The sequence below is a fragment of the Cimex lectularius genome, unplaced genomic scaffold, assembly GCF_000648675.2.
Source record: "Cimex lectularius strain Harlan isolate CLEC.00 unplaced genomic scaffold, Clec_2.1 scaffold230, whole genome shotgun sequence".
Classification (NCBI taxonomy): Eukaryota; Metazoa; Arthropoda; class Insecta; order Hemiptera; family Cimicidae; genus Cimex; species Cimex lectularius.
The window spans coordinates 331,233-350,577 of record NW_019392809.1 but is presented as its reverse complement, the minus strand read 5'-3'; the positions used below and the strand labels follow the sequence as shown (position 1 = coordinate 350,577).

At 32.2% G+C, this 19,345-nt stretch overlaps 3 protein-coding genes across 8 annotated transcripts; 1 reads left to right on the top strand and 2 right to left on the bottom strand.

Moving 5' to 3' along the window:
* Positions 1-24: 24 nt before the first annotated feature.
* Positions 25-5,618, bottom strand: LOC106672399 (T-complex protein 1 subunit eta). The gene is made up of 10 exons (XM_014403792.1): positions 5,511-5,618; positions 3,384-3,644; positions 3,139-3,297; positions 2,886-3,077; positions 2,659-2,823; positions 2,056-2,189; positions 1,839-1,991; positions 1,625-1,776; positions 1,362-1,550; positions 25-388 (listed from the first exon to the last, which is right to left on the bottom strand). The coding sequence occupies exons 1-10, from the start codon at positions 5,511-5,513 to the stop codon at positions 180-182; spliced, it is 1,617 nt and encodes a 538-aa protein (XP_014259278.1). The 5' UTR covers positions 5,514-5,618; the 3' UTR covers positions 25-179.
* Positions 5,619-6,007: 389 nt separating this feature from the next.
* Positions 6,008-13,935, top strand: LOC106672408. Of its 4 annotated transcripts, none has more exons than XM_024228181.1 (15): positions 6,008-6,241; positions 6,939-7,093; positions 8,947-9,013; positions 9,082-9,107; positions 9,162-9,232; positions 9,601-9,644; positions 9,779-9,821; positions 9,884-10,045; positions 10,107-10,250; positions 10,310-10,408; positions 10,461-10,498; positions 10,572-10,665; positions 10,794-10,870; positions 10,923-11,065; positions 13,900-13,935. In XM_024228181.1, the coding sequence occupies exons 1-15, from the start codon at positions 6,108-6,110 to the stop codon at positions 13,905-13,907; spliced, it is 1,305 nt and encodes a 434-aa protein (XP_024083949.1). In that variant the 5' UTR covers positions 6,008-6,107; the 3' UTR covers positions 13,908-13,935. The 4 variants fall into 4 exon arrangements, 3 of the variants coding, with proteins under 3 accessions (XP_024083949.1, XP_014259297.1, XP_014259299.1); XM_014403811.2 differs by lacking the exon at positions 13,900-13,935 and adding an exon at positions 11,402-11,538; XM_014403813.2 differs by lacking the exon at positions 13,900-13,935 and adding an exon at positions 11,402-11,538 and having other exon boundaries at positions 6,220-6,283.
* A 656-nt stretch (positions 13,936-14,591) lies between these two features.
* Positions 14,592-19,061, bottom strand: LOC106672401 (phosphoribosyl pyrophosphate synthase-associated protein 2). 3 transcript variants are annotated; one of them, XM_014403797.2, is made up of 8 exons: positions 18,856-19,061; positions 17,239-17,328; positions 16,388-16,507; positions 16,205-16,314; positions 15,972-16,144; positions 15,563-15,910; positions 15,352-15,498; positions 14,592-15,294 (listed from the first exon to the last, which is right to left on the bottom strand). In XM_014403797.2, the coding sequence occupies exons 1-8, from the start codon at positions 18,861-18,863 to the stop codon at positions 15,136-15,138; spliced, it is 1,155 nt and encodes a 384-aa protein (XP_014259283.1). In that variant the 5' UTR covers positions 18,864-19,061; the 3' UTR covers positions 14,592-15,135. The 3 variants fall into 3 exon arrangements, with proteins under 3 accessions (XP_014259283.1, XP_024083943.1, XP_024083944.1); XM_024228175.1 differs by lacking the exon at positions 18,856-19,061 and adding an exon at positions 18,724-18,743; XM_024228176.1 differs by lacking the exon at positions 18,856-19,061 and adding an exon at positions 18,452-18,636.
* Between the last annotated feature and the right edge of the window lie 284 nt (positions 19,062-19,345).

The following is a 19,345-nucleotide window of genomic DNA, read 5'->3' as shown; positions in this document are numbered from 1 at the left end:
TATAAGAAGAAATATTAAAATCAATAGTGTGAAAGTGTTTTATTTAATTAACTTAATATTACAAAGTAGTGAATTAAAGCATATTATTTTAATCGTTCACTTGTTAATAATCAAAACCAAGATTATTTTCTTTCTTGACAATTAGATCGACGTATAAAGCAAGTATAAAAATATTACATTTACATCGGCCTTCTGACCGGCTGGTCGCCCATTCCACCACTGCTGCTTTTTGGGTTCTTGATCGTCTCATCGACAGAGAGAATAAGGCAAACGGCTTCAGCAGCTGCCGAAAGAGCATTTTTCTTGACCACTGCTGGTTCCCAAACACATTTTTTCATGATGTCCGAAACATCTTCCGTCATTACGTCGATACCATACCAACAGCTTCCTAAAATTATAAGGGTTCACTTTTATCAGTTTATTATAACAGCATTGTAGTATAAAAAGTTCAAGTTCTCAGTAGTATGTAAATAAGTACTGACGGCATTTGTGCTAATTCAATCCGATTCTTTGGATATTTCTTGTGTTGCTGATATTATTCTTTATAATACAATTAATTAAGGTTTTTTAGTTGAGATAAAAAAGTCAATGGCATGAACGGGATTCGAACCCACGATCTTCGGCTAGATACGCCGCTGCTCTACCACTTGAGCTATCGTGACCTCGATCCACTCGGACACCAACTTCCCATCTCAACCCCACCTTTTTGTATTTTCTCTCCTTTTTGCCATTTTTCAAATGTCGTGTAATCCGATTGGATTCTCGGCGACAAATGAAATGGCCACGGAGAGCTTTAGTGAAGTCTACTTCATTTTAAATCATTAAATTCACTAATTTCATGGTCCGCTTGACCAATTAATAATATATTTTTATCTCAACTAAAAACCTTTAATATATTAATTGGTCAAGCGGACCACACAATTAGTGAATTCTTTATAATAATAAAAATTAATAATTTATGATTATTCAGAAATTGTGAGATGTGGTCTGGTGTGATGTAGGTTTCAGAAAAACATTATCTTTATCATGCCAACGTTTCGATCTTTATTGAGATCATCTTCAGGGCTTGGGATTTACAAACATTGTTTCAATTTAACAAATATATGTAGGATGTGGAAAAAGTGAATTTATACAATGCAAAAATATTTTTTATATTCAATCTAAGTATTTCTACTCACTTAAAGTGTTTGTTTTCTGTGTAATTGTGCCATTCGTCGGGCGTGTTGAGATATGCTCTCTCTCTGAAAATGTTTTTCTGAAACCTACATCACACCAGACCTCATCTCACAATTTCTGAATAATCATCGACTAACGGTCACTAATCACCACACATTAATAATTTAAGTAAGATTTGAACTTACCTTGTGCATGCTTTTGCCTGAGTTTATTTAAAAGTGAAGTTGCATCGAAGCCGGCGTTGTCGCAAAGCTGTCTGGGGATCACTTCAAGGGCTTTGGCAATAGCTCCAATCAAGAGCTGCTCTTTTCCCGCAATCGTCCTTGAGAAATCCCTAAGGGCCTTTGACAGTTCCATTTCAATAGCTCCTCCACCTGGAATTGACATAATTTGATAATTAATGAAGTGTCATACATGTTACAACAAGTGTCATACAATGTTACATTACCTGCCACGACAGCATCGTGTTTTATCGCTCTCCTCACGATCATAATTGCATCGTGCAACGAGCGTTCTGTTTCTTCCAAAAATTGTTCAGAACCACCTCTGAGGATCAAAGTGCATGTTTGTGCATGAGGGCAGCCGGAGAAAACATTAAACCTAAAATTAAAACACGATCAAATACTGATATCAAGGTTATAGGCTACAAGAAATTATCGGACCTTTCACAACCCAACTGTCTTTCTTCAAAATCTTTGCAAGTTCCTAAAACACTAGCATTCATGTCTTTTGTTGTTGTAACGACAAAACCTCCACAGGCTTTTTGAGTTCTTTTAAGATCTTCTTCTGGCACTCTTCCAGCACAGAACATATCCCTGTGGGGGAAAGAAAGATGTAAATGATATTTGTAAATGTATAATATCTAATAAAATAACAAACCTGTCTGCAAAATATTGCGTGGCGACATCACCAATTGGCAGTTTTGACAGTACCACATTAGCACCAGATTTGGCAATTGTTTCAAGTTTTTCATATAGAATTTGCCACTCCATATCCACTACTTTTTGATATTCCTTAAAAAAAGGAAACGAAAAAATTTTCAATCATGTCACACTTTTATAATATATTCTTATTTAATCTGTAACCATTAATGTAATGTATTTTAAGGTCATCATCAGGGCAAAACTATCATAAATATGTCACAAATTGATATAATTAAGTATGTAAATAAATGGTTTCAAATTTATTTGAAGGCCTACTAAGTCCCATCATTGCCAAGAACTGTGTCGAAACTATCTAAGATTTATATGATTCATAAATTCATAAATTTGCAAAAATAATGAATAGTGAACAGATGTGAGAACTCCGCACCATGGTATAGTGAGTATTAAATTTATTCAGGCACTTTATTATGTACTAGTTTGGAATAATAATAATAAACCAAATCCAACATATCAAATTTTGGTATGAGAGACTTTAGTCAAAATGCTCAAATTAAAATCAATGGACAGTAATATTTTTATAGATAAAACAGATAATCACCTTCACACTGGTCAATCTAATTTCAGCGTTGTCTCGCTCTGCTTTTAATTCCAGCTCAATATTAAGAAGAGCAATTTTTGGATTCTGGTAAACTTTCGGCTGCATTTCAAATCCGGCATAAGAAAATGTCTTTTTAAACGCAACTCCATCTATCAGGAGAGAATCCTATAAACAATGTTTAATTTCAATTAAAAATTTTCACTCGAGGCAAATTAGTTGAGTGCTACCTCAAGAGCGCCTCCTTGGACTTTTTTAATACCAATCATTTGCAATGGAAGGAGTTCGTCCAAAAGTGAAACAGCATCTACTACCATCCTAGAGAAGAAATCCTTCTGTTGATGGATTAATTTAGAACCAAGTGCAGTAGCAGCACACTTTTCTAATACTACTCTGTGTTTGTCAGTATCAGACTTGTCAATCTGGAAAAAAATGATTGAAACAGTTATGCCTTAACAGATAATTATAACTCGAATTCCATACCTTGAAAGCTAAGCTATTTATTTTATCAAGAGCTAATGCTGTTGCTTTACGGACTGCATGCATCATTACTCTCGGATGCACACCTTCTTCAACATAAGGTTTTAATTGTTTTAAATACTCCGCTGCAAAAAGAACTACACTGGTCGTCCCATCGCCAACCTAAAAAAAAAAAAAAAAAAAAAAAATTTAAAAAAAACAGCATGCTCTAATGTGAATATGACACAAAAAGCCTAAAGAAAAATCACCTCAGCATCCTGAGATTTTGCGATATCAACAAGTGTCTTTGCAGCGGGATGGACAATGTTGAGCAGCTTCATTATTGTGGCCCCATCGTTGGAAATTGTAGCTTTCCCTTGCATGTCGACCATAAGCTTGTCCATCCCCCTTGGCCCCAGGGTGGTTCTAACAGCATCAGCGACCACCTGGCAAGCATTGATGTTTGAGATCAGCTGAGATTTTCCCTGCGAAGTCTCAGTGCCTTCTTTCAGCAAGATAATTTGTGGTTGCTGAAAGCAAAAGGAAAAAAAATCATTACAAATAGCAAAGCTGCATTTTACTATTAAATATGCAATAATAATTAAATTAATATTTATTAGTAAATTGTACATTCACTAATTTATAAAGAGAATTAAGCTAGATGTGGTATGTGACTACCGTGTAACACAGTAGCAGTTGAGAACTTTCAGATCACTCTAGGTGTTACATCTGTGAGCATACAATTAAACTCAGGTGGCTAAACATTCCGTGTACTTAACATCATTTCTATCCAGAAGGCAAGCCACTCACAAACACCTCATAACACATACATGTGTTACAAGTGGAAAATAAGAATTTTTTTTTGTGGGGGGCCCAGATTCAGCTCGAGACTAGGGTTCCCTTAGCAAGGTTGAACGAGGTCGAAGATGAGCGGGCGCTCTTTGGGAGCCAAAAGAAGCCCAGCCGGTACATCAGTGTGGAGTGAATTCGATGTGCATCTTTTTACATATGATTTTATTATATAGAATATCCCAAGAAAGAATTTTCACAACAGTTATTAACATATATAACACTACTGATTTTAATTAATTAAACTTTTAATCTAAGGCGTTATTGGCTGAACTGAGATGAAAAAGCTAGTTTTCATAAAAAGCCATGAGCTGTGCTGTGATTCGAACCCAGGATCGCTAGCATGGCCCCAACCTCTCACCACCGTGGTCCCTTTACTTCGAAGAGTCAGTTAACCATGGAGTGATCGACATTAATAAAATTACATATATGTGTATGTGTGATAATCAGGTATTAGGTCACAGAAACATAGAAATTCCCAACTTCTTGCCAAGCTTTCATTTAATTTGTAAACATCTTCAGGGCTGAGTTTGTTTACAATTTCTTTTTCAGGTACATATGTAGATTTTTATAAAGCCTTGATAATAAATAAATAACATAAAAACAACAATTAAAATACTAAAAACAATGATTAGATAAATTATTTTACCAATGTGGTTAATTTAATAAATACTTTTTAAAAAAATATATTATTAAAAGAATGTAATTAAACGAAAGCTTGGCATGAAGGAATTTTCACAACAGTTATTAATATATATTGCATTATTGATTTTAATTAATTATACTTTTAATCTAAGGTCTTGGTTGAGATGCTAGTTTCATGAGCAGGAATCGAACCCACAACCTTTGGCTAATATGCTGGCTGCTCTTGCTATCGTAACTTCGAGCTCAAGTGGTTAGAGCAGCAGCATAAGACCTTAGATAAAAAGAATTATTAATTGAAATAATTAATATGGACAATTTTAACCGATAAACATGTATGGATGTAAACCAATGTTACTAATTCTAGGTAAATTAAAAAACTAGAATTCCTAGACTATGTTTAAAAATTTTGTTTTGAGGTTTCCTCTGGTCAGTTTTTGTTGTAAATATAGTTAGCGGAAGCAGCATTTTTAATAACACAGGAATTAATTGTATAAAGTTAAAACTAATTTTCACAATTACCGGGATTTGGGTAACAACGATTGGTGGAAGGTTTGATAAACGACGCTCTTAAAAGAAATAGCAATTCAATTATCGAATAAATAGGGCAAATGCTTTATTTTTTCAAGTTTTTGAAGATTATTTAAATAAATCATTCAATGACATATCGCGAAAATTTTAATATCGAGTAAAAAGTTCAGACGGGCGGTACGGAAAAACCGACCTTGCCCCCCGGGCTGGGGAACGCATGAAATTTCGATTGCCAAATAGGGCCAAATGAAGCGAATTTGGGCCGGACTGACGATTTTCCCTGGAAGGACGAATGCGGAATTTGATCGAATCGTCGCCCTTTGAAAATCAAAAAGGATTTCAAGGATAATTAAAGATAAAAACACGATACTTACCATTTTTTCTGGTTCGGTTGTAACCTAAACGATAACAAGTAGTTACTGGGCCGGCCACGCGTAGGCGTAGCGATTCGAACAATGTATCGATAAACTCCGACTACATTCACCAGTAGATACAACAGACATCTAATCAAAAAACTAGAAATAGCAGAAGAGGATTGGGAAATTGTTATTGTTTTGAGATTCTAATGCAAGCGAATTGGTTTTCCTTCTTTTTCTTTTATCGTGGTTTATAATTTTTGTATCGAAAATATAAAACTACTTAATTTTGCCATCTCATTTTAATTTTTCCTTCATTTTTATACCACTTCTGCTACATTAGTAGTTCAATTATTTGGTCGGAGTTTCCCACTTCATATTTATTTATGCGTTAGTTGGACCTTTTCAAAATATAAATGCAATAACGATAATAAATAATAAAGTACAAAACTGTTGTAATTAAAAAGTATTTATATTTTGGGTTATTTTTTACGATTCAGATGGCTGGTTGATACTGCTCATAGCCAAGTCGGATTATTAATATAATTAAAACGCTCCATTAATTTTAATTTCGCCACGTTTCTACAAAGGTTTTATTGAATTTAATACAAGAAAATGGATGTTTTAACACTTTTCGACTATGGATTAGAAAAGGAATTGGTGTTGCTGAAACAAATCGCCGATTATACTACGGCCGATATTAAAAAACATAGCAAAACTTTAGAGCAGGTCGAATTAGCTGCAGTTATGTAATTATGATTTCATACATAATTATGATTGACTTTTAAATTGTACGAATGTGAATTGCACCTAATTTTATTACGATATTTGGCTATTTCAATTCAAAACAGTACTTTAGTAATATTTTAGGTTAACCTTAGAACTTACATGATTACTTGAATAAAAAATATATGTATGACTATATTTTAATGCACACGGTGCTATTAGCCTGTAGCAGATAATCATAATAAAAAATATATCTAAAAAATACTAATCCTTTATTTCTGAGAAAAAAATAAATCTTGAATTATCCACTTATGGATGATGAGAAACTAATAATTTAATCAATTTATGTTTTAGTGGTCAATTGACCAAGTTACTTCTTTCAAATAATTATTCGTTTTATGTAAGGTCTTGGTTGAGGTAAAAAAGTATCCCGCATGTGACACTGACGTTACATAAAAAGAATATTTAATTGAAACTAATAATTTAAATTCATTAAAGTTTTTATTTGAGATAAAAAAAAGTCAGTGTCATGAGCGAGATTCGAACCCATGACTGAATCTAATAATTGAAGTTCATAATTTTATCATCCCCTCTAAATAAAACAACAATCAAATAACACATTCACCCACTGAGGAAACTAATTTTAAATTAACATTATCCTCAAGCATTAAGCATTTTATTTCATCGTTCTTACTATAATTACTTTTTTTTTTGTTACAGCGGGTTGTTACATGCTCATGTGAACCGATTACCAAGCCCTGGGGGAAGTTTGACATGTCATGATAGAATCCTGCTTTGTAATTTACGGAATATAATGGATGGGTTTTCGGTAGTATTTAAACAAAGAATGGTTCAAATATTTTCTAAATATGAGTGTGAGTTTAAATCAAATGCAAAGTGTTTATATTATTATATGTTTATTTATATTAATGTAATAATATTAAATAGTAAATATTAATATAACTTACGTATATATTAAATAGTAAATATTAATATATACGTATTAATATTTAGTTATGTGTGAAGTATAAAAAAAAATATGGCAAAGTTCCTATGAATATTTGTTTAAAATAAAACAACACAAATGGACATTATATAAAACATTAAATGGAGTTTATGTTAAATAATTAATTTAAAATGGACATGCCTAAAGTCGATTGCTAAAGATAAAAACTAAACTTTAATTTCAAAAATATAAAATCAACATATTTGTTGTTAATATTGCAGTATGTAAAATGTAGAATTTGAGCTTTGAACTCAGTGCCCTTCAACAACTTTTCTTTCTCAGCCATTTCCTATCATTTTGGTCTGCCTATTCTTCCTGTTGGACACACATTAACTTTTTTCTTCATCAGTGGTTTTGTGTAGGTAAAGTAATGCACTAACAGTCAATGATGGCAGAAATATAAAACGTGTCTAGTAGACCAGAACAGCATCAAAATGATCTGAAACGACCTAGCTACAGGTTCATTACTCACTGTCCTTTGAGCTCAGAAGAAATCTCAATTATTCTTTACTTCCAGAGAGTTCTGCTTCTTCGTATGCATTTTGAATTTGTTTTCTTTTCAAATTCAGCTAGATTATTAGATTGTCTATGTCCAATCGAAGGGCTTTATTATTTACTATCTCCTGTTCCAATTCATTAATATTGCCTATTCCTGTCTCTCAGAAGGGATTCTCTTTTTCTTCCTCTAGATTTATTTGCTCATTGCTGTTGACCCCTGTGAACTGGATAGTGATTTTTTATTGTATTACTTATGTTTTTGGTTTGTCCTTACAACTATGAATCTTTTTCAAAACTGAAATATTTATAAATTTGTTTTACGTACCATTCAAATGGAATTGCAGCTGAAGATTTTGGTGGAAATTCCTACAGGGACTTATATTTGAATTTACGACTGTTCCATACATTTTTGACATTTATGATTTTTTCCATTTTATTAAAGCTATTTTTCCTGTTCCACGCATACCCTCTGGTGCACTGCCGGTCTCATGGGTGAGAGGGCTGACCCTTTTTTCCCTATTTGGTCATCAGACTGTTTATTTCTTCATGTCCTGAAACCCACTTTAAAGTAACCTTGTTGTGTTTTCCTAGAACCATTAAGCAATTTAGGCATTCTCAGACTAGTTTGGAGCAGAAAGCATACACTCTGACAGTATATAAATCTGTGCTTTCAGTTTCATATTATACATTTTTTCTATATTTCTCTTTATCGACTACTGAGCACAGAGTTGTACACATGAACCTCAGCTTGGAAAATTGTTGGGATTAGTTCAAGGGGTTTGACTAGGTTATAAGGCCCTCTTACTCATATATCTATTCTCTACGGCCTTTTTGATCACTCTCTATCATATTAGAGCTCCTTCCTGAAATTGAAGCCTTTATTCCAATGATCTCTGTTATCAATGACCATTTGGAATTGTCTGTCAAAGTTTTTCTTTCTAATTTTGTCAGGCACCGTTATTAGATACCTCTGATTGTAATTTTCTCCAGAAATTTGTGATTGCTTCTCCTTAGATCTGGATTTATTTTGTATTTTATATTATTTACTTTTTATTATAATATGCTTATGATTTTTCCTTCTTGAAGGTGGGATAATAGGTCATGACCTATTATCCCACCTTCAAGAAGGAAAAATCATAAGTTAAACTGTTGAGGCCGAAATATAAGAAGAAAACATTGTTATTATAATATACATTATGACATTTTATGTGAATTACATTGCAGACCTTGTGAAAATTAAAGACATTCATAAAGAAAAAAGTATAATCCCTCGACCAGTATCTTTTTCCGGGTATATAAATTATTTTTTAACTTCATTTATTGTTTTAGTTTTTAACTAAAAATTTATATACTTTTCAGAAAAAAGCATAAGAAGACAATAAAAGGTAAATAACAAGGATGACAAATTTTATCTTTAAACTCAATTGTTATTGTTGTAGAAACCAAAAAGCAATGGAATGTAGATGAAACTCCTAAAGTCAGCTTAAAGGATGATGTTTTACTAAAAGCGGTATGTTGCCATGTTTTAATTTCTATAAAAAACAAAAGTTCTATTACCGAAATTATTATTTTTTTGTTGTGACTACTATATATACAAATGTTATAAGAATTCTTGTTGTATTTTATGAATCTAGAGTTTCTATCATGATCAGAAATCACCAAATTATATATGTTTTTTAAAATTACACATTATGTCTAATAGTGAACTTGCTGGTTCTTTTCCGCGATCTCAGTCATATGAGAACATGCTACGTATTAAAAACTAGGTAGAAAAAAGGAGGGAATAGGTTAAATCTTCACACATTTGTACAGTACATTTTTGTTTTTGTTTTTTAATTGAGACTGCTATAATCAATATGAGCCTGTTGTTTTTCGCAGCCAAAGGATAAAAGTTTCTACATGCAAGAAGTTGATTTTGATGGGTAATTTTATGTTTATTTAATTTTTATTTTAATTCAATTAAACAATTGACAATTTTGGCCAGTTTTCATATAATTTCAAACCAAAACAAAATTATGTAATTGTCTTAAATTCTTGCAAGTTCCATTAATTACAGGGCTAAGCAGTATCTCAATGAACTACTGGAAATATCACATAGGGTAAAGTATAAATTAAATGCATTTTACCTTAGAGTTAAAAAATTCAATATAAAATTTTTTAGAACTCGTCAATACGATTAGATAAAATACGTGAAACGCCTCAAATACATGAAGTTCCTAAAATAAGTGAGCCACACTTTCAAGAGTCGCACATTCAAAATGTGCAAACTTTACATGATATGACAGTAGGAGACATTTCTAAATTGATTCCGGAGAGAAAAATGGTAATCAATAAAGTTTGATATATTTCTTAATATAAATTTATTTTATTTTATTTTTAAACAGAAAACTATATCGTACAATTTAAGTGGCATAGTAGAAATACAGGCGGATAAGAGTAGAAAAAAAAGTGTTGACATTTATAAGAACATTTATCGGGTAAATACAAAGTTTGATAAAAATTTTCTTACAAGACCAGCAGAATTAATGGTAATTATTTATTTTAAATATTAACAGTTTATATTTTTCTAACAATTTTTTATGAAAAGGATCCAGTTGTTGTCTACTGTGATGTCAACAAAGAAGATAATATGATGAGCTTGGTTGCTAATGAAACATCAATTGATTTTAACTTCTTAACTGATAATGTATACATTTTGTGACAAGTTTAGGCTGTGTTTGATTAATATTTTGTTATAGGACGAACTTATTGATATTGTTCAATATTCTCATCCAAGGTGGGATTAAGTTCATACAATTATGTTTAATTTTAAATTTCTTAAATTTTATTTTGAAGAATCTGTTTCAAAGGGGTATGGATTTTGAAGAAGAATCCTCAAATGTTCAATTAGATGGTGCTTATCTTATGGAAAGCACTGTTGAAGATCTGACAGTAAAGGAAAAGGTTGTTCACAAAAATTCAATATCGATATCTAAAAACTTTAGCTGTTTTTTGAAATTGATCTTACGTTCTTACCCAATTTAATTATACAATTAGGTTTTTTTGTGTAAGTATGTAAGGTTATGTTCCAGGAGAATGTGATCAGACCCATACCGGCAATTTCACCTTGTTTGCTAACACCAAACATTGTCATTGAGGAAACTCACAGGTACATTAAAGTAATGGATGATTGACAGAAAAAAATAATCTAAATATTTTAGCGAAATGACTGATATGGTAATGCTACAAGAAAGGTTAGAAGTGCTGTTAATAAAAAAGAATGGCAATGTTACATTCAGTGAGATCTGCCCTCCAGACAAAACATCAAAATTAATTGCTGCAAAAACATTCAAAAATTTAATGGGTAAGAATTGCAAGTTTTTGTTTTATGATATTATTGTAGTTTAGCTATTTTTATCAGCAGTTAGTGTTTAATTTTGTTATTTACGTTTCTGCATTTAACAAACAACAACAATGTTGTTCTGCTTTTGGCTTGCTTTTAAATGTATTTTCCATGTGTTTGCGATAATGGAATGTTTTCATCTTGTAGATTTTTCTCAACAAATGGTATAATATGACTGCGGAGTTTTATAACCTCTGCTGTTGCAAACTCCCATTAAAAAAATATAATATATATTTAAATATTAATACATATAATAAAATTCTTAAATTAAGCTATATTATTATTATTTAATTACAGTCTTGTGGAGTAAAAATGCAATTTGCTTGCGTCAAGAGGGTAGCGAACCACATGAGATTTTTATTACAAGCCAATAAGGCTTATCACCAAAATAGTAGCAGTAATGACAAAAATTCTGCATTTTATTATTTTTATTTTTTTAAACTTATTTTTACTATATTTATAAATATTTATCAGTTTAATATATACTTTCATAAATTATATACTTACAGTTTTATGTTTGTTGCATTTACTGGTGATATCAGTTTTAACATAATTCCATTATTTAATGATATTAATTATTAATACTATAATAATACTTTATCTAATTAATTCTTACTGTTTTTTGCTGTAATATTTGTAAACTTAACAAAATATAATCTTTTAAATGTTATTTAGTATTTTTACTTTTTGGTGTAACACAGTATTATTAAACTCAGGCAACAGAACGAATGTTGTCTGTGTACAAAGTTAATCCAAAACCTTTTTTGGTTGGACGCTGAAAGATAAAATTTGCACATATTACAATAAAAGTGATGAAATGAGTTAATTATCTGTAGCATGCTTGCACGTCGGATTTTAATTTTTGTGTATTTGTCAAACACAATAATTTCTAAATGCTCAGCTACGTGAAGCTTTATTTGTAAATGGACCCAAGGATAACTGTAAATAATTTTTACACTGGGGCTTTGTGTGTGCATGGATGAATTTTGTAGACTAATGTACTATGACCTGGCCTACATTTTAGTACTTTTTAGTACTAATAAAAAGGATTTTACTGCATGAACTTCAAAAAAATTAATAAGAATGTTTGTTTGATGCATTGTTTAATTGTGTTGTTTATTTGTAAAATCTTAAATACATCAATATCAAATTGTAATAATTATTCATTTTTTATGAACTTAAAATACATTTTTATTGTATTGTTAATAATTATGTATTGTATTGTTTTATTATATGTTAAGATGATGGGTTGGAAATAAATAGTCTTTTCCACAATAGGCATTTATTTCGTTAGACATGTTTCAGTCTAATGTAGATCATCAGCAGTGGCTAAATAACAAAAGTGGTACAAATTATATACAAACATGGTAATAACATAATTAGATTTGATACTATTATTTATTAGCTTAAATAAAATCTAATTACATACATTAATTATGTAATTACCGTGTTTGAACATTATTTGTACAGCTTTGTTATTTAGTCACTGATGATGGTCTATATTCTACTATGGTAACACATCTAATGAAATAAATGCCTATTGTGGAAAAGACTATTTATTTCTAACCTATCATCTTATTATGGGGTCCACAAAATCAGGATGGAAACCATCAAAAAATTTATTACACTTATTAATTATTTATACTCTTTTTTAGAAGGTGTACACTGACTAGTAGTATGTTGGTCATCATTGAATGATCAATTCTGATTTTGGTATTTCAAATTTCCATTCTTAAATCCAAATTATGCATCCAATGTAATAAAAATGTTTTGTAAGCTGGTCTAAAGTAGACTTTTCTATCAAAAGAAAATGCCTTTGATTTTTTTTTTTTGCTAAACAAGAAACCCCTAAGATTAACAGGCTGTGACTTGTATGTCGTTTCGTTATCTCAATCTTAATCAATTTTTTACACAAATAAAGTAAAACTTATGTAGTATTCACACAACTTTATGTAGGGAGTTCTGGTGAGGCTAGAGTGTCACCCTGGAGGAGTACAGGGATTATTGTTTGTATCATAGTTGGTAACGACAATACATCAGTTGGGAAAGCTTTGACTTTGTAAATGCCATTTTATACATACAATAAATGCTTGTGAAGTTTAGCTTTTTATTTTAGTTTTATTGTTATTATTTTAATTTCATTTTTTTACTGAGATTTGACAGGTACCAGGACCTTCTCCCCATCATACTACCTTTGTGCCAAGATTCCAGTTCCCACTTTTCCTTTTTCATTCTATTATTCTGTGCATCAATTTTGCATCTCTCAGAAGCAACTTCTTCAACTACTTCTCTGTCCTAGTAGGGTCATCACGAAGAGTATTTTAAAACTTGTTAGAGATTGTCGTAATGTTATTTAGCATGTTCATATTGTTTGAAATTCGTCCATTCTACTTCACAATACGTCTCCACTCACTTCAATTGCTACAAAAAGGAAGGTCCTACCCTAACCATCCCTAGCCATGAGGAACAAATGGGTGAGCAACATGACCTATCCTAAGCCTAGCGTGATAGCCTCTTTCTGGTTGGTGTTGTATGTTTACATTTTTAACACACCTGAATTAAGTGGTTCTTGTGATGTGGATCGTAGGCATCATTTAACATTTCATTTTTATGTTTTGCCACCTTCTTACCAATTTTAAATATTATACAACCAGCAATTTATTTTAAAATTTCAGGTACATTTTATATGTTCTGAGAGATGAAAAATAAGCATTTGAAGTTAGAATGTCATTATGCTTTTTTTGTTGTTTGTCCATATATAGCCATTAAACACAATGTTTCTGGTTCTTCCTCAGACCATTGAAAATCCACCTGGTCTTCGAATACGTGGGGCGGCTCAGTGCAGATTTTTTTTTCTTGGGGCCACTTTGTCTCCAAAAATAAAATACTTGGGCACATTTTTTTTTCTTTTCCGTTTTAGGAAACAGTGAACTCTCAGGGTGAGAAAAAATAAAAATAAAATAGCAATGTACTCTTTATTGCGAATAAAATGTAAAACAGAAAGGAAATAAAACAAGTTCTCTTCTACAATAAAAAAAGAAAACAAAATAACATAAAAGTTCAAACCTTGAAGTGGTCCTTTTCCTTCTTGTTCCAGGGGTTCTTCCCTCGCACAATCTCTCTGTTATACAACAATGAGAAAATAAACTCCAAATTCCAAAATAATAATTCAAAAAGTCGTTTTTCATCTGACTTAACCACACTGACTCATTCAAGCCTGAGCCTCACCGACCGGGCCCCACTTCTCGCTGATGTCCACACTGAGCCTTCTTTGGCTCGCAAAGACCACCCATGCTTCTTTGGCCTCTTGCTGGCTTTCTCAACCTTGCTGAGGGCACTTCTCTGTCTGAATGTGGACACCCCCCTCAAAAAAAAATTTCTTTCTTATTTTCCACTTGCAATAGCAACCTTGATAATTAGCAAAAACCCAGCTTTTAGCAGATTAAATAAATATAAAAAGAACGAAAGAAAAACTTTATTTTTTTACATATAAATACAATTGAACTAAAGACATATTGGATAATTTTAATTTTAGCCTGTATTTCTCAGGATAAATTTGATCTTAAAACCAATATATAAATATAAAACATAGAACACAAATAAGAATTGTTTGTTTATCTAGTTTTATTTGATTATTGACAAAACTTTTATTTGACAACAATCATAAGAAATTGATTTATGCAAAATTTAATATTACAATATGTGGAAGATGTTTATTAAAAAATAAAAAACGTTTTTGATCGATTGAAAAATATACATCTTTACAAATTTTTTTTCTTTTAAACATTTTATGATGGAAAAAATAAATATTTCACAATATTCAAGAGAGAACCACTACAGGTATTGGTATGGGTACTGTCGAATAGGTACTTTTCACCAAGAAAAAAAGATTTTATTCTAATAACAGAAGAAACTAGTACTTCTTATTTTGACTAAGTCAGTTACTCAAGTGAATGAATTACTAAAAGATCTCAGGAACATTAATTCCTGACACTTTTGTGTCCTACAATGTATGGTTACTTATTTTTAAACTAGTCTTCTAAAGTTACATTTTTGAAAAGATAAGACATTGACTCTTTATTATGTATACGCCGAATTGCTTCAGATAATAAAACACTAATATCGACTGTCTTGATTTTATGACATTGTAATTTTTGAAGTTCATGTGGAATAGTATTGGTGACAACCACCTGAAAAACATGATTGCATTATTGCCTACATTTGAATATAGTAAACAGATTTTTTACCTCATCAATAGGAGAATCTTCGATTAATCTAGGAGCATCAGAGCTCAGAAGGCCGTGTGTTGCCATAACATAAATTTTATATGCACCTCTTTCTTTTAAAACCTCAGCCGCAGCCACAAATGCTTGCACGTCATCGATCATATCATCCTGCGTAAAAATAAAAATATGAAACATAACTAAATAAAATTTAATACTGTTTCCGTATACTTACAACCATTATAGCGATCCTCCCTCCGACATCACCGACAACATTTATCGGTGGTTTTTCCTTTGCCTGAGGTCTTGGTACACCCGGAGCAGCCATAACTCTTACAACTGCTGGGTTGTACGAACTGCCGTAGGATCCGCTCGAGCTTGTAGTGCCGGTCCCTCCCGAGTTTCCGTTTGACTGAGGAGGAGGAGAGTATCGACCATCGACCAAGTCGCTGTCGGCTTCTTTCTGTTCACCGTGCAAAACCGCAATTCCTAATCGCAGCCTTTCAGCATATGATGTAGCTTTATTGGCTGAGCCTGGGTTTCGAGCGACTATTACCGCATTTCTGTAATCAGGTATGCATTCCTGAAACATATGTATAATTGTTTTAATTCTGAAAGTTTTATGTTAATCAATGTATAAAAACCTGGATATATTGCAGTAAAAATGGAGAAGCTCTTAAATTGTCGACTGGACAATCGAAAAACCCTTGAATTTCTTTTTGGTGCAAATCCATTGTAATGACATGGGTCAATCCTGAATTACACATCATTTTTGCTAAAAGTTTTGTCACAATGCATCCTCTTTTGCGCATTTTACCTGATAACAACAATTAAAAACATTAAGGGCTTTTTAAATTTAACACGGCATATAAATTACATTGCTTGCTATAGGGCAAATATGGAATAACAGCAACAATATTTCTGGCCGATGATGTTTTACACGCATATGCCATAATCAGAAGTTCCATTATGTTGTTATTAACATCTCTGAAATTAAAATATTTATACATTTAAATGAAGCGATTGAATTTCAAACTCTAAAAGAAGATTATAAACTTACTTAGTCCCTGTTTGAATGATGTAAATATCTTTCCCCCTTACAGAATCTGCAATCTCAACCATCGTTTCCCTGTTCGTTTTGTGAGCCACACTGCATCCTCCAGTTTTCACTCCAAGTCGACTATAAACAAAAAGTAAATATATGTAATATATTACAATAATACAGTTAGCACATTTTGAAATATGATATTGGCATCAATCCTGAATAAGTTGTGTGTAAATTAAAAGGACTAAAATATCGTGTGAAACCATGTACTGATGGTATCACTACAATTTATCTAGCTGTGTGCTGCAGTGCCCAGGCTTTGCTTTTATGCATAATTTTCAACAAATTTGTGGTAGGTGGTCTTCTCATCAGCTTGGAAACATGGTACAATTGTACCCATTCATAAGAAGGGAGGTAAAATGAATATAGTCAACTATCACCCCATTTGGAAACTTCATTTTAGTGCTAAGGTCTTTGAATCATTGGCAGCTGACATCTTTACTCCATCTGTCACACCAGTAACTATTAGTTAACAAGATGGATTTATTAAGAGCCACTCTACAACTAATAATCTTGTGCAGTATAAGGACATCTGCAGACAGTATAATGTTAATTTACATTTTTTTATATACATTTCTTTTTGTTGTTAATAAATTATTATTGTATATTTATACATATAACAATTCACAAAACGCGAAATGTAGTTGGTCGATTAACTTGAAATTTTGACACAGTTGCTTTTAAATATGCCATGTTTTAAAAAATCAAATTCATTTCTTTCGTTAATTTCCAATTGATCATCCATCTTTTTTTTTTGCTTTTTTTTCACCGTTTTAGCTGTACAAAATAAAATAAATGACATGTACCTCGCTATTAAATTTGCCAACTCTGGATGCGAGTTTCCATGGATAATCATAATGTCAGATGAAGCCGATTTAGCCTCCATCATGCGCCACCTGAACATAAAGAATTAAAATGTGTTATAATAAAGAAAATAAATCATAAGGCTTTGAGAGATAGTAAGCAACATGTTCTAATGAGAATCAATTTCTAAAAAAATTGATAGTTTAATAATTTATACTCTCTTTGTAACATTGACCTATATGCTCATTAAAAGCAAAAACTTGTTTTCCTTTTTTCTGTTTCACTTCATTCACAAAAGCACAATATTTCTTATCCTCTTTTTACATAAAAGTGTAATAATAATGTAGGGGATAGGGACTTCTGCATCTCAACCCGAGTAGATCTTCTGTGCTCTTCTAATTTTATAAATCGCTGGCTAACTTCAAGTTTTTAATCAACCTCCATATCCTTGCCAGTGGCTCCTTAGGATCTTGTTTGTGGCTTTTCCTCTCCTAGTTGCCGGAATCTAACCTGCATAAACCTTCACATAAACATAAAACATGTTCTGCCGTCTCCTCTTCTTCCTGGCAGTATCTGCACAGCATTTCTTAGGCAGCAGTGCCCTGTAGTCCAAGCAGAATCCCAGTTCTTTGCAGTCCCTTCAGTAATTCTTTTATAAATCTTGTGAATGGTTCTTCTATGTATCTCTATGTGCTTCATGCCTAGGGTATTGTTCCATCAAGTGTAATAATAATTTAGGGGATAGGGATAAAAGAGGTGGCCACAAGGCCTTCTGCATCTCAGCCTGAGTAGATCTATTGTACTGCTCTAATTTTATAAATCACTGGCTAGCTTTAGGTCGTTAAACAACTTCCATAGCCGTATGGATCCTTAGGATCTTGCTTGTGGCTTTCCCTCTCCTAATTGCAGCAATCTACACCTACATAAACCCTCACAGAAACATCAGAAACATAAAACGTGTCCTAAAGTCTCCCTCTTCTTCCTGGCAGTATCTGCACAGTGATTCTTCTGTCAGTACTCCTGTTCGATGTATGTACCTTAGGTGGCAGTGTCCTGTCAGGAGTCCAACCAGAGAATCCTGGTTCTGTTCTGGTTACTCTCCAGATCCATTGGATGTACCTTTTTTTTAGGCAAGGTGCTAGGCCACAATAGGGTTCCAGGCCGAAAAATTCATATTGGCTCCTTTTTTAGCCAACATATCTGCTTTCTCATTACCTCTATGTCCCGAATGGCCACGTACCCATGCCAGGAAGAAATAATGTAAAAACGAAAACACTTTTTCCCAATTGTAATGGATAGCAAGAACCCAAACTTATTAGATTTACTTCAAATTTATTATTTGCAAGAGCTATCTTATGTCAATACATGTACAGTATGCAATAAAGTGTAATTCCAACAATATTGACAACAAGAATAAGAACAATATGCTTCCAGAATTGTAATATCCCTAATGGCCAAATGGTACGTAAAATAGCACAAAAGCATACGTAAACAAATCCGACTTTTAGTCAGGACGGTGGCATCTGTCAACAATCTGTAAATATAAATCTATTCCGAAGAGTTGAGGTAACGATAAGATTAAAGGAGAAAAAGAAAAAGAATAAAAATAATCTAGTTACCTGTTCATTCGTTATAAAGATGATAAAAAAAATAACAGACTAGACACGCGTACACATAGAAATAGAAGTGTGCACAAGTGGACCCGATAGACAAGAGGTCAAATGGTACACGATTAACTGAGGAAATAATTAATTAAAAGAATGTAAAGATAACAGATTAGTCAAAACTTGGTGTTAAGGATTGGGCTGCTCATGGCGCTTCCCCTAACGGCGGTTGCCACGAACTTCCGCTCATTTCACGTCATTTTGAATATCTCTTTACTCAATTTTCTATTTTATTTCTATTATTACTCGAAAAAAATTGAAATTATTCATAAAAATTCCCCAAAAAACTCTTCTACTAATATCAGAATAATCTGTCAAAAGTATCTCACTTCTTTCCAAACATTAACAAAAAATATATATCGGTTTTTGTTTTGTAGTTAATTTTGAAGGGATAGCTAGGAAATATTTCCGACAACTTGAATGATTAGTCCCCCAGGTGATAAAG

Coding starts and splice junctions, on each gene's coding strand:
- LOC106672408 (XM_014403811.2), top strand. CDS start 6,108: ATGGATGTTTTAACACTTTTCGACTATGGATTAGAAAAGGAATTGGTG. Junction 10,666..10,793: donor ATCTGACAGTAAAGGAAAAG/GTTGTTCACAAA, acceptor GTTATGTTCCAG/GAGAATGTGATCAGACCCAT. Junction 10,871..10,922: donor GTCATTGAGGAAACTCACAG/GTACATTAAAGT, acceptor TAAATATTTTAG/CGAAATGACTGATATGGTAA.
- LOC106672399 (XM_014403792.1), bottom strand. Junction 3,298..3,383: donor CAAAATCTCAGGATGCTGAG/GTGATTTTTCTT, acceptor TTTTTTTTTTAG/GTTGGCGATGGGACGACCAG. Junction 1,551..1,624: donor ACACGATGCTGTCGTGGCAG/GTAATGTAACAT, acceptor TGTCAATTCCAG/GTGGAGGAGCTATTGAAATG.
- LOC106672401 (XM_014403797.2), bottom strand. Junction 16,145..16,204: donor TTTGCCCTATAGCAAGCAAT/GTAATTTATATG, acceptor TGTTGTTATCAG/GTAAAATGCGCAAAAGAGGA. Junction 15,911..15,971: donor TTTTACTGCAATATATCCAG/GTTTTTATACAT, acceptor CATATGTTTCAG/GAATGCATACCTGATTACAG.